Source organism: Chelonia mydas, chromosome 4 (genome assembly GCF_015237465.2).
Source record: "Chelonia mydas isolate rCheMyd1 chromosome 4, rCheMyd1.pri.v2, whole genome shotgun sequence".
In the NCBI taxonomy this organism is placed as follows: domain Eukaryota; kingdom Metazoa; phylum Chordata; order Testudines; family Cheloniidae; genus Chelonia; species Chelonia mydas.
Window position 1 is genome coordinate 66,484,440 of NC_057852.1, and position 13,708 is coordinate 66,498,147.

Below are 13,708 nucleotides of genomic sequence, written 5' to 3' on the forward strand. Positions count from 1 at the left end.
GGGGTGGTGGATTAGCTGCAGGGCCAGGAGAACCCATCCCATTGCTGTAGAAGTGCCACAGCAGCACAGGTAGAGTTTTAAGTGTAGAAATAGCCTTAGAAAAAAATCTGCACCCGGGGCTGCGTAGCTGTACAGGCAGAAGGAGGCGATACTCCCCCTGGAGACTGCCTGCGGCTTCCCAGTTGATCTTGCACAGCCGAAAGCAACTCAGAGGCAGTGGTTTGGGAGGAGAGAGAGTGAGCAGATTCTTTGGACCGGCCTTTGCTTCTACACAACCCACTGCCTTCATTCTGCCTCACAGGGAGCCCTTGAGGAGTGAAACAAATAATAAACATACACAAATGTTATATTATACATTTAGACAAATTATTACCTTTAAGCGCTTTTTATTCTGTGTCTGTACAGAGTCTAGCACAACGACACAATACAAGAAACTATAGGCCTGATTCTCCTCTGACTTACATGAACGTGAATGAGGAATAGTGCAATTAAAGTCAATGGTGTTACATGGAAGGAAAATTAGTGTATGTGAGAGGAGAATCAGTCCCTAGGTTTCCTCTGCTAGAGATCCCCTGAGTTTATTAAGCACCGTGACAACAATGTTACACCAGTATCCCATAGTTTGGTTGCAGAGCCTTCTTAGTGAGAGGGTTCTCAGGTCCCCTGAGTCCAACAGCCCAAGACTGGGCAATCTTTAGGGTTGCTGAAAGGCTCACCTGTTTTCTCAAACAGATGGCATGAATAGAAGGATTTGGACAGTTTGCTGTGGGAGGTTACTACATTATGATGAAGGGATTGCTTAGCTGGTTTAGGGAAAAAAGCAGATGGTTTTGAGTTGAATGGATAAGTTTGTGTGCATTGGTATTGATTTTTTGCTATTCTATTTTTTAAATATTTTAAAACATATTTATCAGCAGCTAGAAGATGAGAGCCACTTAAAATATAATCTAAATAAGTTAAGGGATAGTTCCTTAATTGTATACAGTTAATGGTACTGTTAGAGTGGCTGGATATGCCATTTAATTGCAATAGCCTAAAAACCTCTGACAGGAAGGATAAATGGTCTTTTACTTCTTTTGTTAGTGAGAGGCAACTGATCAGGGCTGTAATGTAACTGGAAAGGAAAGAAAGATATGGAGGTCCAAAAACCTAGAGTAAGAAAGAGATAGGTAGTGTAAAGTTAAGAGTGTAAGTAGTACGTTAGGGTTATTTGTTTAGCAATGAAGAGAAAGTAGGATGCTGCAAAGGTGTAATTATTTAGAAGTAGGGTTCCATGTTTTAGATTTTATAGTTTGACTATAGTCACTATGTCTGATTCTCCATTCATTTTGCTTCTTGTGTGCTAGTTTACAAATTAGAGCCTTAATCATGAAAACAATTGTGTACGTGCTTAACTTTAGACCTGTGAGAGGCTTTATTGACTTTATGCTCATGAATTGTTCCATTTATGTCTTAGATCACATAGGATATGTCTACACTGCAGTGTAAGATCAGGGTTAGTAGAACTAAAGTGAACAAACACTGGATTTGCAAAAAAAACCGAGGAGTACTTGTGGCACCTTAGAGACTAACAAATTTAGGTGCCACAAGTACTCCTAATTTTTTTTGCTGATACAGATTAACACGGCTACCACTCTGAAACCAAACCCTGGATTTGTTAATCTTAGGCTTGATGATCTACCCCAGGTTACAAATTGTTGAACCTAGGGTCCCACCCTGGGGCTCCAGCATCTATACTTCATTATGCAGGCCCAAGTCCAAGCACTCATATCCCAGTCTTCCTGTGCCCTCTCACAATGTGGTGCGCCAGTCCTTTGTTCCTGGTGCAGTACAGGAAAACTTGACTGTTCAGAGGACTAAAAGGTGGCCTGTGGGATACTTTTGGCAGATTTCCAAAGCATGAGTCAAGTGGTACTGTGGCGAAATTGCAAAGCAATAGAGATTGAATCCTGAGACCCAACTTGAGAAGACTAAATGAGTGAATGAAAGAATATGGGCTAAGAGTAATGGAGTAACTGGGAGAGGGGAATTTGGTAGAGGTAAAGAGAGTGGTTGAAGTATAGAGATGGCTGTGTAAGGTATTGATAATTTTTTAAAGACAACATAAATGGAAAGTGGTCTTCATCTCTACAGTATTTACATCAGAGTTATCATTCTCACACAATAACCCAGTCATTTTCCTCCTATTCAATTAGGTTCTTATTTGTATTCCTTTTTGAAACATTAATAAAAACAGCAGAATGGCTGTACGTGTTTTGGAGAACTAGGCCTAACACAATTCCAGCAGTTGTTCCCACTGTTGCCTGCAGCTTCTCTTCTCCATGGATTGTTGCCCTCAGCATCTTATCTTTGCTCATGGTCCAGGTGACTCAACTTCATCAGTTTCATGCTGATCAATTCCTGGGGCATTTCAAATTTCTTTCTCAAATATGCCTGCTGTATACTCAGTGATTCTTTTAGGTGATGGTCTGACTTGGTTTGAGACATCCTCAGGGTTCAGGTAGCTTCCCTGAAGTTCTAAGGGTTCTTGATAGATTCCACAATGTGCTTCACAACCCATCTGTTCCAACAGCATTGGAGAAAAATCATATGTTCCTGCCACATCCTTTTCTTCCACTGTCAGTTAAATGGTAGTTCAAGCAACGAGGAGAAAGGTAGGCCAACTCATGTATTTAACTTTACACGCTGCGCACAGTCCCATTAACTTCATCTTTGCAAGATCAGAGCCTAATACTGTATATATCTTGGGCCTGATTCACCTCTCACACTTGGGTAAATCATGAGTAACTGCATTATGTTATTGGTGTTATGGTGCTATAAAAGTAATGTGAGAGAAGAATCATCCTTGGATTTGTGCAGAAAGGAAGGGAAAAAGCCATTTTAATAGCTACTGATATTGATCATCCCTTCCAATGTACGGTGCACAGGAAACCAAAAGAGAGTAACCAAATGACAAGCAAGCACAGAAGAGAGTGTGGGCAGAGAAAAGCCTAAACATCACCCTTCCCCCACCACTCCAACAAACTGAGATGGCTTCTCAGTCTAGTCAAGTCAAATGTGGGCTGCCATTGTGTTTCGGAGGGATGGAATAACTGGGGACCAGCCATACTAGGTGACATTGTTTCCTGAAAATCAGAGGATTTTCCTGTTTAAAAAAAAAATGCATTTGGACAAATGCCCTCTGTCTGTGTGGCACCTCAAACCTTTCTCCTTGAGAAGGCAATGCCTTGGAAACCCTTGTTCAGCTGTGCACGTAACAGATGTTTTAGGTCTCTGAGTCAATCCAAACTGAAAAGTTTTCAGTTTTCTCAGCAAAACAAAAAAAGTGGTTTTACATTGACAGAGATGTTCTGTTAACCCAAAATGAAATGTTTTGCTTTCAGATATTTTAACTTTAAAAAAAAATTATTTAGGCAAATTTCAAAACAAAATATCATTTTGAAAGGAAAAATTGAAATATTTTGTTTCTAAATGGTCAAAACAAAACATTTTAACTTTTTTTGGGGGGGGGCTGAAACTGTGTACTGAATTTGACACTAAACAGCAGTTTTTTTAAAAAATAAAATATTTGTTCAAAAATTTTACCCAGCTCAGAACACTTTAATGCATGGAGATTTTTCTCCCATGCAATTTTGTGAGGAAAGGGATGTCATTGCTAACTATATAGAAAGGGAAATTAAAACCCATGTACATTTAAAAACCCCTTGAGTGTAGGGACTTGGATTGGAGCTTTTAGCAACTACTACAATGCAAATGAATAAATAACTGATTTGATACAGTTAAAAGAAACCTCATCTTTCAGCCTTGTAGATTTCTGATACATGGAAATGTTGTGAGGTTACACATAATCATATTACAAACTAAGATGCTTCCATTTGCTCTCCATAACCTTAAGAATGGCAAATGTCCAGCTGTGACATATTATCCAATAATACTCAGGACCTTGATCTTATGTAGATTAGATAGTATGGTAATCACACAATGTACTGAAACATTGCTAGGTTTGAGAGCCCACTAATCTATTCAAAGAGAGAAAATATTGTAATGTATTATCAATGACCCTATCCTGAGTGTCTTTGGCAAGTGCCCTTGAGATAGGGAAATTATGAATTTATGTCTATTGAAGGTGATATCTTAGGAAGAAATGTCAGGTTTTGAAAGCTACATGCTGCAAAGTGGATTTTTATCCCATACTTGATCTTGTAAAGGAACAGGAAATATTCTAAAGTGGCTCATACATTTTCAGCCAATAAATGGTCCTTAGATATGAAAACAAGATGTGAAACAATTACAAAGCGATAAAGGTTATATAACTCGACACAAAAGGTCTCTCCACTCAGTTCAGTAAAGATGTAGAACAGTTTGATCAGCTAGTTTCTGCAGTAAAATATATGTTCCTTCTCCCCAATAACTAGTAGCTCTTCCACATTCTTTCTAACTAGACATTTATATGTCCCTCGTCACCATAGCGTATAAGTGCTTAGTATTTCATGTTAATGATAGTGACAGATATGAACATACATCTGTGGGCCTATTTCTATCTAGATGTATTTGTAGTCATTTATACCTAAGTACAGCAAGTGCACAGTGCATATGAAATGCAACAATTCTGCTCTGTTAGTATTTCACACCCACACTGCACAGGTGTAAATAACTGCATAAGGAGGTAGGCAGTGGGGGAATAAAAATCAGGGCTCTTCCAGGACGTTTTAAAAAATTTAAATTCAACTCCAACAGTAAAAGAAACAGCCTAAACTCATATTTATCTCCCAAGTATATCCTTCTCCCACATAGAGTAGAACAGATGTACTTTTTTCTGAATCACAAAATAATTGCAATTTTAGATTCAATTCAGTTGGCATGCAGTCATATAATTAATGACATTGTTTTTACATTGCATTACTATTAAACCCAAATTCCCTTACCCATTATAATTTGTAATTATTGCTTATATAGTACATGATGTCTTAGCTCTCTAATGCTGGGCTAGTCTATCAGCCCACACTGGACAGATTTTGACACATACCAGATGTGACTGACACTATTTCGAGTGTTTGTTTCATTTCTGCGAGCGCACTTCAGAATGATTACATACTATGTTAATTTTTAAGTGAGTTATACAAATATTCCAATGGCTATAAAAATTGCAAGTAAACCTTAACTTGATAAGGGTCTCAGGTGAGTAAATAAATCAGAACATTATAAAAATAAAATTTGGTTCTGTCAACATGTGGTCTTGTCTCAGGTACCCTTTTGTGGCCTCAGGCAACCCTGTGAACAGTCCTTCACCTCACTTTCCCCTTTCCTCAAATTATCTCCAAATGAGGATTTTACAAGTGCAACAACAGCCCTCCTTTGGGTCTGGTTTATTCACTTAAACTAAAATGTAACACAAAGGCCTTCCCCACAGCCTAAGGCTCCGCAAAGGCCCAAGCTCCCTTGGTGTCTCATGTCCCTTCCTGCCTTGGCTTAGGCTAATCCCAGCCCTTCCTAGCAACTCCCCCTGGTTTTAGAGTCTTCCCTGTCTCACCTGCTCAGCTCCCTGAATACAGCTTGCTGTTCCTTTGTAGGGGACCAGCTGCTCTCTTCAGTTGTGCCTCTTCAGTAATCAAGGTTGGCTGGGCCTAGGCCTCTGGACCACAAAGGAGCAAGCAACCCTGTTACAGTTCTATACAAATTTTGTATATGGCTCAGATCTGAGTATCAGTTAGATAGTGGAGTTTAAAAACAAATAAACAAAACACACCCTACAATCAGCATGAAGAACTGTTCAAGATGGAAGTTTTCATATTTAGAGAGATTATTTGCACTACAAACTAAGAAACTACCACGTGCTGCATCTTAACCACTGCCCTAACACCTCAGTTACAATATACTTTTTAATCCATCTGTGAAACTAGTATCTTTCCCTTAGCACCTGTAAGATATGTGCTGTGCACAATTTTCTATTTTAGTTCAGTAGCTGACAAGATAATTAACTCACTATTTTGATCCTCAATACATGATAGCACTTGAATAGCCTTTAGAGAACATTTCAAACTACTAGATTATTCTACTGTTTCAGTGACAAAACTTTTGTTATATTAGAGTTCTTTTGAGTGATTTGGTTAAAAAAAATCCCTTCCCTATTACATTGTACTGCAACTTTTACAAGTGTTCTGAGTTCAAGAGGGGAATCTGTGCAATTTCATCTCTGGGAGCCCTTTGGCATTCGTTGCAGACCTAAACTCCAACTGAGAATGATCAATGGCAGTTTTGGGTGTACAAGGAATTGGGACTTCAGTGGATCAGTAACTATCTTCATCTAACATCAATGTGGCCTAAGATGCATGTTATTAAAACAAGAGGATAAGCAACCCTGTGTAAATTATCCAAAAAATATAGATGAAGGAGCAAAAGTGATAACATAATGGTACCCTGACTCATTTTAGTTCTATTTTCATTCTATTCAAACTTCCCTGAGCCTTAATCACAAGACCATCCTTCCTCCAGTATTTACTGCAAAAATCTCTGTTTAGTTAGTTTTAGAACAGCCTAAAAGACTGCACCTCCCATCACTGTAGCAGTCTTCTTCTGGAAGAGCAGAAATGATGTTGTGTTGGTTTCAGTCTCTGATGCATGACAATGATGTGCATTTCTTGTGAAAAGTAGCTTTTCTACAAGCAATGTGTGGGATGGGTAAAGTGCTGAAAGGCAAGAGAGGCCTCTTATGACTAAGGAAATTCCCAAAGTGTGCTAAATGACTCAGTGACTGAGGGGGTTCACTGGTCTACCTTTGCAGAATAAAGTATGGGCGGTGGAAGAACAGGGAAAATAGGAAGGAAGGATTGTGAGTTTGTTATCTCTTGCATAGTGGATGTGGATAGAAAGTTGCCTCCTTTCTTCAGTTATCCACTCTCTTCTTTTCTCCCCATCCTGACAGAGAGGCTTATGTTCCCTTTGGGTTCATCCACACTGTACAAATAACATATTGGGTTACAGTTGTCTCTTCATATGGTTAAAGCATAGTACTGTGTTACAGCATGGGAAGCATCCAGCTGTATAACTGTGGTGATGCTTCCTTGGGGTACCCAGGGTTGTGAAGCACCTCACTACCACCTGCCCTTAATGTGAGGCCTTGTCTGTGGCTGGCTCTGAGTCAGCTCCCCATCCGCACTGGCAACACAAGCACTCCTCTCTATACCTCACAGATCCTGCTGTCACTCTGCTGGTTAACAACAGGCACAGTTCAGTCCTCAGAGTATCTCCCTGGACCAGCCTCTGCTCCACTGGATATTCACCATATCCACCGATTCACTGCTTCCAAAGAAACAGTATACCCCAGTTTACCAGTTCGACCTCAGATTACTGCTACACTTAACTCACAGCACTTAGATTTGCTTATAGTGAAATCACATTTTTTAAACAACGTATAGAGATTCAACTGGTAACAAGTAGCAGTATTGGAAACAAATGGTTACATATAAAATAAAATAATAAACACTCCATTCTAGAGCCTAGACTTCATTAACAAGATACTCTCATATCTAATCCTCACTTGAAATCCTTGCAGCGCTTTACAGCAAGGCAGGCTGTGACTCTTCTTTCATGAGACATGCATGCTGTCAATTTGACTCCTAAGTGCAGGAGTCAGTGTGTCTCTTTGCATTCCAAGATATATCAGACAAATCCTTTGTCCCGATTCATAAACAGGACCCTTCCCCACTGCTGTTTGTTTCTTCTTACAGATTTCCTCTTTTGTAGATTTCACAATCTGTCAATTCGCACCCGGCTCAGTGAAAATAGGCATACAGCGTGAAGCATGTGATATAGAGGTGGTCAGCCAGAGAGATATGTGTCAGTTACCTCCTACCTGAGAGAAACTTCTTCAAAGTATGTACCTTTCTGGTGACCAACCTTAACTCCAAGACCTTAAGCACATAATTTTCAGTATAGATATAACTCCTTAAATATTACCCACACATACATTTTGCAGTGATTATGATGACCAGTAGGCTACTGGCTCTTGGTAGAGACCTCACATTCCATCCTTCGGTGAACTATCATGCAGATATCCAACCCAGGGGATCCCTGTAAAACCCTATTACCCCCATGACCTCTGCCAACTGGCACCAAGGGTTCCTAGGTCACAACTGTCCTTGAAATGCTATAGCCCAGAGGTTCTCAAACTTCATTGCACTGCGACCCCCTTCTGACAACAAAAATTACTACATGACCCCAGGAGAAGGGGCCAAAGCCTGAACCCACCTAAGCCCTGCAGCCCTGGGTGTGGCGGGGAAGCCAAAGCCTGATCCACACTTCCCTCAGCTGGGGAGCCAAAGCTGAAGCCCAAAGGCTTCAGCCCCAGGCAGGGGGCCTATAGCCGGAGCCCCACCACCCAGAGCTGAAGCCCTCAGGCTCTAGCTTCGACCCTAGGCAGTGGGGCTCAGGCTTCGGCTTTGGCCCCAGGTGGTGGGATTCAGGCTTTGTGCCCCAGCAAATCTAAGCCAGCCCTGGTGACCCCATTAAAATGGGTTCACGATCCACTTTGGGTTGCCAATCCAGAGTTTGAGAACTGTTGCTATAGCCTGTTCTGTCCAAGGCTGTAGCACAATTTGAAACAGAGTTAAAATGCAGCTGGGCCTGATTTTCAACTCAGCTACATTGGTGTAATATGGTAAAAATCCATTTAAGTCGAGGGAGTTATGCTAGCATAAGGTAACGTGACCGAGCTGAGAATCAGGCCTGGTTAGGATCAATGTACACTACAAAATGGTATTGTGTTTAACTATGTTGGGAGACAATTCTGTGGTAACTGGATTTCCTAAACTGCTTGTCTGTAGTGTAAATGGCCCCATGTAGCTGGTCATTAAATGTTAATTGAGAGAAGACTTAATTCCTCGATACGTTAAAAATAATAATTTGAAAAATTAACATAAGAATTAAATGTTCAGAATATTAATATGAATGCAAAATTTGTTTAATAAGAAACAAGTTATTAATACATTCATTTCTGCCTTTCTTCAGAATAACCACATTTAGTTGTCATTGAAATAAATGCACCTTGCCAAGTTGAAGTCCAAAGGTGACTCAATGCTTTTCTGCAGTTTCTGGAAACAGTGTGTATAAGGAGGAAAATTAGTCCCTTTCCATACTTATTCTGTTTTCTTTAAAAAAAACTAAACACAAAAATATTATGATAATACACTTTTATCTTTCTCCTACATCTTTATACATTTCCTTTGTCTCAGACAGAAAAACAGACTTTGCAGGTTGTGTCTGGGAGAAGTTACTTGTAACCAGATAGTATTTCTATTTTATTTCTAATATAATTGTCATATTGGCTAAATTATATTATTAGCCTTGTTTGGTGTTTGATCCTCATTGCCACACAGGTGAAAGTAAGAATTTTCAGTGAAATTCTTACATCCAGTAAAATCCTAATAATTCAGAATATATGAAAATAATTTAGGATATATATAAATAATTTGTGGAAGCATCTGTCCAATATAACCTCATTCTTTCTCATGTATCATAAATGGGAAATAAGTGCAAATAAAAAGACTACATTCCTCAGTATAGTCATTACATATTGAAGTCACATACTACCCCATATTCTGTATTATTTCAAATCCACATACTGTTGTAGGTGCTATGGGCCATACCTTTCAGCTCTTATGCAAAAAAGTAGGAGTAGTCCTCATGCCCACGTAGTTCCACTGATTTCAACTGGGCTACTAATGTGATTAAGGACTTTTCTCATAAGGGTTGTAGGACCAGGTATTCAGATGTCCTGAGTTGGTCTTGGAAGGTAGAAGTTTATGGGAGTAAAGGGGAGAAAAAATAACACAAAATAGGAAAAGAATCGCTGAGTAGGGCATATAGGTAGATAATAGATGTTCACAATAGGAGACAAGGGAGCCAGATTCCCAGCTAATGTAATAAACTATCAGAGCTCCATTGACTTAAATGGTAGTATGCTAGTTTACCCCAGCTGAGGAGGTGGCCCAAGAATCTTTTTTTAAAGTGAACTCTTTTAGTAATTGAAAGAACAGTATCTTTAGGACATTTATTCTATGGAGAATGCTCTTAATATTCTCACTCTATATCAGACACTGAACTAGCTCAAGATATTTTACTATAATTTCCTTGAGAGAAGCTGTGTAAGCAGATATGTCACACAAACACTGAAGCTATAATATCTTCGTTAGATAAATGCCGCCATGACAGACTAAATGAATGGTGTCTTGACATAATGTTGCCAAAGTAATCTACCAGGATGCAGTTGCCAAGCTACTCTATCAGGATGCTCTTCTGACATACCTGATGAATGTCATAGTAGTACTCATAGATGCCGGAACTAAGGGTGCTGGGGGTGCTGCTGCATCCTTGGCTTGAAGTGGTTTCCGTCATATATAGGGATTTACGATCCAATGGCTCTCAGCACCCCCACTATAAAAATTGCTCCAGCACCCCTTGTAGTACTTAGTTTAAAAATGCTATTTAAATGCTATATGTTTGAAGCACTTTACACAGATGGGTATTATTATCATCCCCATATCACAAATGGGTAAACTAAGGCTGTAAGAAATTAAATTTTTTAAAACTTTTACTTCTGGACTCTATCCACTGGTTGGTGGAGAGAGCCAGTCATGGTTGTTGGCATTTATGTTTTGTGATAGGACCTATAACCCAGTGAGCTATTTTGGGACTTAGAAGCGGCATTATAGTAGTCCCTCAATCCCAAACATTCAGAAAGAATAGTCACCTCATTAAATGACCTGGGGACAGGTGTGAGAAGAGGCTAAAATCTGGCTGACCTGGCTGCCTGCATGCGTGTCCGGGGCACTGAACTGTGTTGCTGTGTGGAAACACTATTCCTGGAGGAATTCTGTGCCACTACACATGTTGAGAATTTATGTCCCCTGCAGATTTCTTTGCTTCCCTGCAGAAAAAATGACTTTCTGACAGGGAAGTAAAGGGAAGTCACAAGAGCAGTCATGCATTCCTCCCCAGCAATATGTTTTGGGTGCTTAGGGCAAACGCAGAGAGGTAAATTACTGTGAGGCAGAGGGTGGGACTGGGGAAAACCTGGTTGGTGGCTCCTACCCTGTGCTGGCTCAGCTGCTCGTTCCAGCTGGGCTGGGGAAGACAGGACTTCCTCTTCCCCTGCACCGCATCCAGGGCTGGGTCAGACCCATCCCCAGATTTCTCCCCCAGCCGCAGGAAGCTCTGCAAACTCCCCTTCCCCAACTTCCTGCACCCATTGCTCCTCAGCTGCAGGGGGGAAGGATTCTTGTATAGGGAAATGCTCCCCCATCCGCCTAAGCTCCATGGATCCAGACCCCCTCATACCCAGACCCTCCTGCAGAGCCTCAGAACCCTCCCCCACCCCAATGAGCCCCACTCCCCCTGCACCTGGACCACCCCGATGAGCCACCCACACCAGGATCTGCACCCCACCAAGCCTCAACCAGCTGCACCTGGATCCCCATCCCACAGAGCCCTACTCCCCCGCATCTTTATTCCCTGCTGAGCCCCGCCCCACCCAGACCCCCCTGCCAAGCTCTATCCCCCACAGACCCCCCCTGCTGAGCCACAACCACCTTCATCTGGACTCCCCTGCATAGAATCATAGACTATCAAGGTTGGAAGGGACCTCAGGAGGTCATCTAGTCCAACCCCCTACTCAAAGCAGGACCAATCCCCAAATAAATCATCCCAGCCAGTCCAATTACCGTTGCACCCAGATCCTCCACTGAGTCACCTGCACCCAGATTGCCCCACACAGAACCCACAACCTACACCTGGATCCCCACACACTAAGTCCCTCCACACTTGCATCCTGCTTTGCTGAGGCTGCCTGCCCGCACCTGGCACAGAGGGGCAGCGCCCTGGGGTGTTTCTGGGGCAGGCCTGGTCCTTGTGCTGTGTCAGGGTTGGGTTCAGCCTCACCACTGAGTCCTTGGCTGGGGGGGAGGCTGCACAGTGATCACCCATCTCTGTGCAGCCAGTTGTTAAGGAAAAGTTAGCACATGTGACTCCATTTTGGTTTGGGGCCCACCATTGTCTAAAAGCAAGCACATCATGCACCAGGAGGAGTGTTCCTTAGATACTGCATTCCTGTGAAAATCCTCCTCCTTGTCTCCAGCCTGCCTTGACTCCCAGTATCTGTTCTTTGTCTGTCCCTAACTCCCTATCTCCTGGCCTTTGACGTGAGGCCTCCCATCCTGATAATAAAAGTTACTGATGCATTGCTTTAGGACTATGCTGTGTAATTAACATACTAGTTTAGCACGAGGAATGCACCAAGCAGGGATAGGTGGTAGATAAGAAAAGGGTTTGTTTACTGGCTAAGGTTTCCGATGCACGAGGGCAACATGCTTTGCTTAGAGGTATATAACCTTTGTATAATCTGTATTCGGGGTCCCCTCCTGGCTAGCAGGGGGGCACCACGCTCGAGCGTAATAAACTTGGTGTTTTTGGGAACTCTGCAGTTGTGGACTTTATGTGCCTCAGCCTAGATTCGAACTGTGCATGACCTATCAGGTATAATTCGTAGCATTTGTGTGCGTGTCCTACCAGGTGTAATTCGCAGCAGTTGTGTGCATATCCTATTAGGTATAATTTGCAGCAGTTGTGTGTGTGTGTCCTATCAGGTATAATTCGTAACACAGTGGCCTATGCGCCCCAATGCCATGCTGGAGCCTCCACATTTATTTGATAAATAAAATTTTGCAGAATTTTAAAATATCGTGCACAGAACTTTTAATTTTTTAGTGCAGAAGTAAAGCACTGAGAACTGCTGACTTCCTCGGACTGTTTGCTAGTGTTAAGGACACATTTGCTTTCGACCATTATTATTGTATTATCAACTGCTGCTCCTCATGGGGGATCAGTCAAGTGGCAACAGTTTCCCACAACGTCCTTAATAAATCTTGGTTTCCTTTTGAGATTTTTCGAGGAAAACGGTGCTCTGCGGGCCGGAGCTGGCCCACACCCGCGCACGTGGTTGTGACTTGCTTTTTCCTCCAGCCCTGTTCGGGGTAGCGCGCGGCTGGGGGTGAGCAGGAAGGGCGGGCCCACCACCCGCTGGGGAGACGCGCCCGGAACGCCCAGGCCGCAGCCGCGGGGGACGCTGGCGTGGACCGGGACGCGGCGCCGGGCCAGTGACGGAATCACCGAGAGCAGGCGGAACGGGACGCTCGGAAGCGGGGCACCGAGCCGAGCTCTTTTCCCGGCGGACCGGACGCCCAGTTCCGGTTTGTGCAGCGGTGCACCCCCCCCCCAGCGCCACGCACGGGTCGCCGTTGCCTGCCTGCGCCGCTCGCTCGGCGGACGCGCCATGGTGAGTGCGGGGGCGTCGCCCGTTGCGCTCCCGGGCCCCAGCTCAGCGGGGGGCGCGCAGAGCGGCCGGGGTGAGCAGCGGGGTCCGTGCGAGACACCAGCACCCGCCCCGGGGGGGACACCAGGGTCCCTGGCGCTCGGCCCCTGCGGGGGAACCAGCACGTGCGGAGCCACGTGCACAAACATCGCAGCCCAACACGTGCGCGCTCGCCGCAGAACCGCGGTGCCTCGCCGCCTGTCCGGGGAGCGAGCGAGGCGCTTCCCCGGGGGCAGGTGCCTTCCCCAGCGCCCGCGTCACGGGCCCCTCTGCCTACCTCTAAAGCGGGCTCAAGCCAGTGCTGGAGGCAGGGAGGAGCCGTGGGGCTGCTGGCAGGTTACATTG

The 13,708-nt window shown here is 43.4% G+C and overlaps 1 protein-coding gene across 5 annotated transcripts in view; it reads left to right on the forward strand.

Annotated features, from left to right (window-relative positions):
- Positions 1–13,708, forward strand: part of TMA16 (translation machinery associated 16 homolog) — a 91,200-nt gene that overhangs the window by 13,411 nt on the left and 64,081 nt on the right. The window contains exon 1 of one of the 5 annotated variants that reach the window (XM_027833475.3): positions 12,941–13,327. The exons of 3 other annotated variants lie outside the window; for them this stretch is intronic. In XM_027833475.3, coding sequence (XP_027689276.1) covers positions 13,325–13,327 — 3 coding nt within the window. In that variant the 5' untranslated portion in view covers positions 12,941–13,324. Of the gene's footprint in view, positions 1–12,940; positions 13,328–13,708 lie in introns of those variants that run through there. One more of the 5 variants, XM_037897482.2, reaches the window with a different exon arrangement.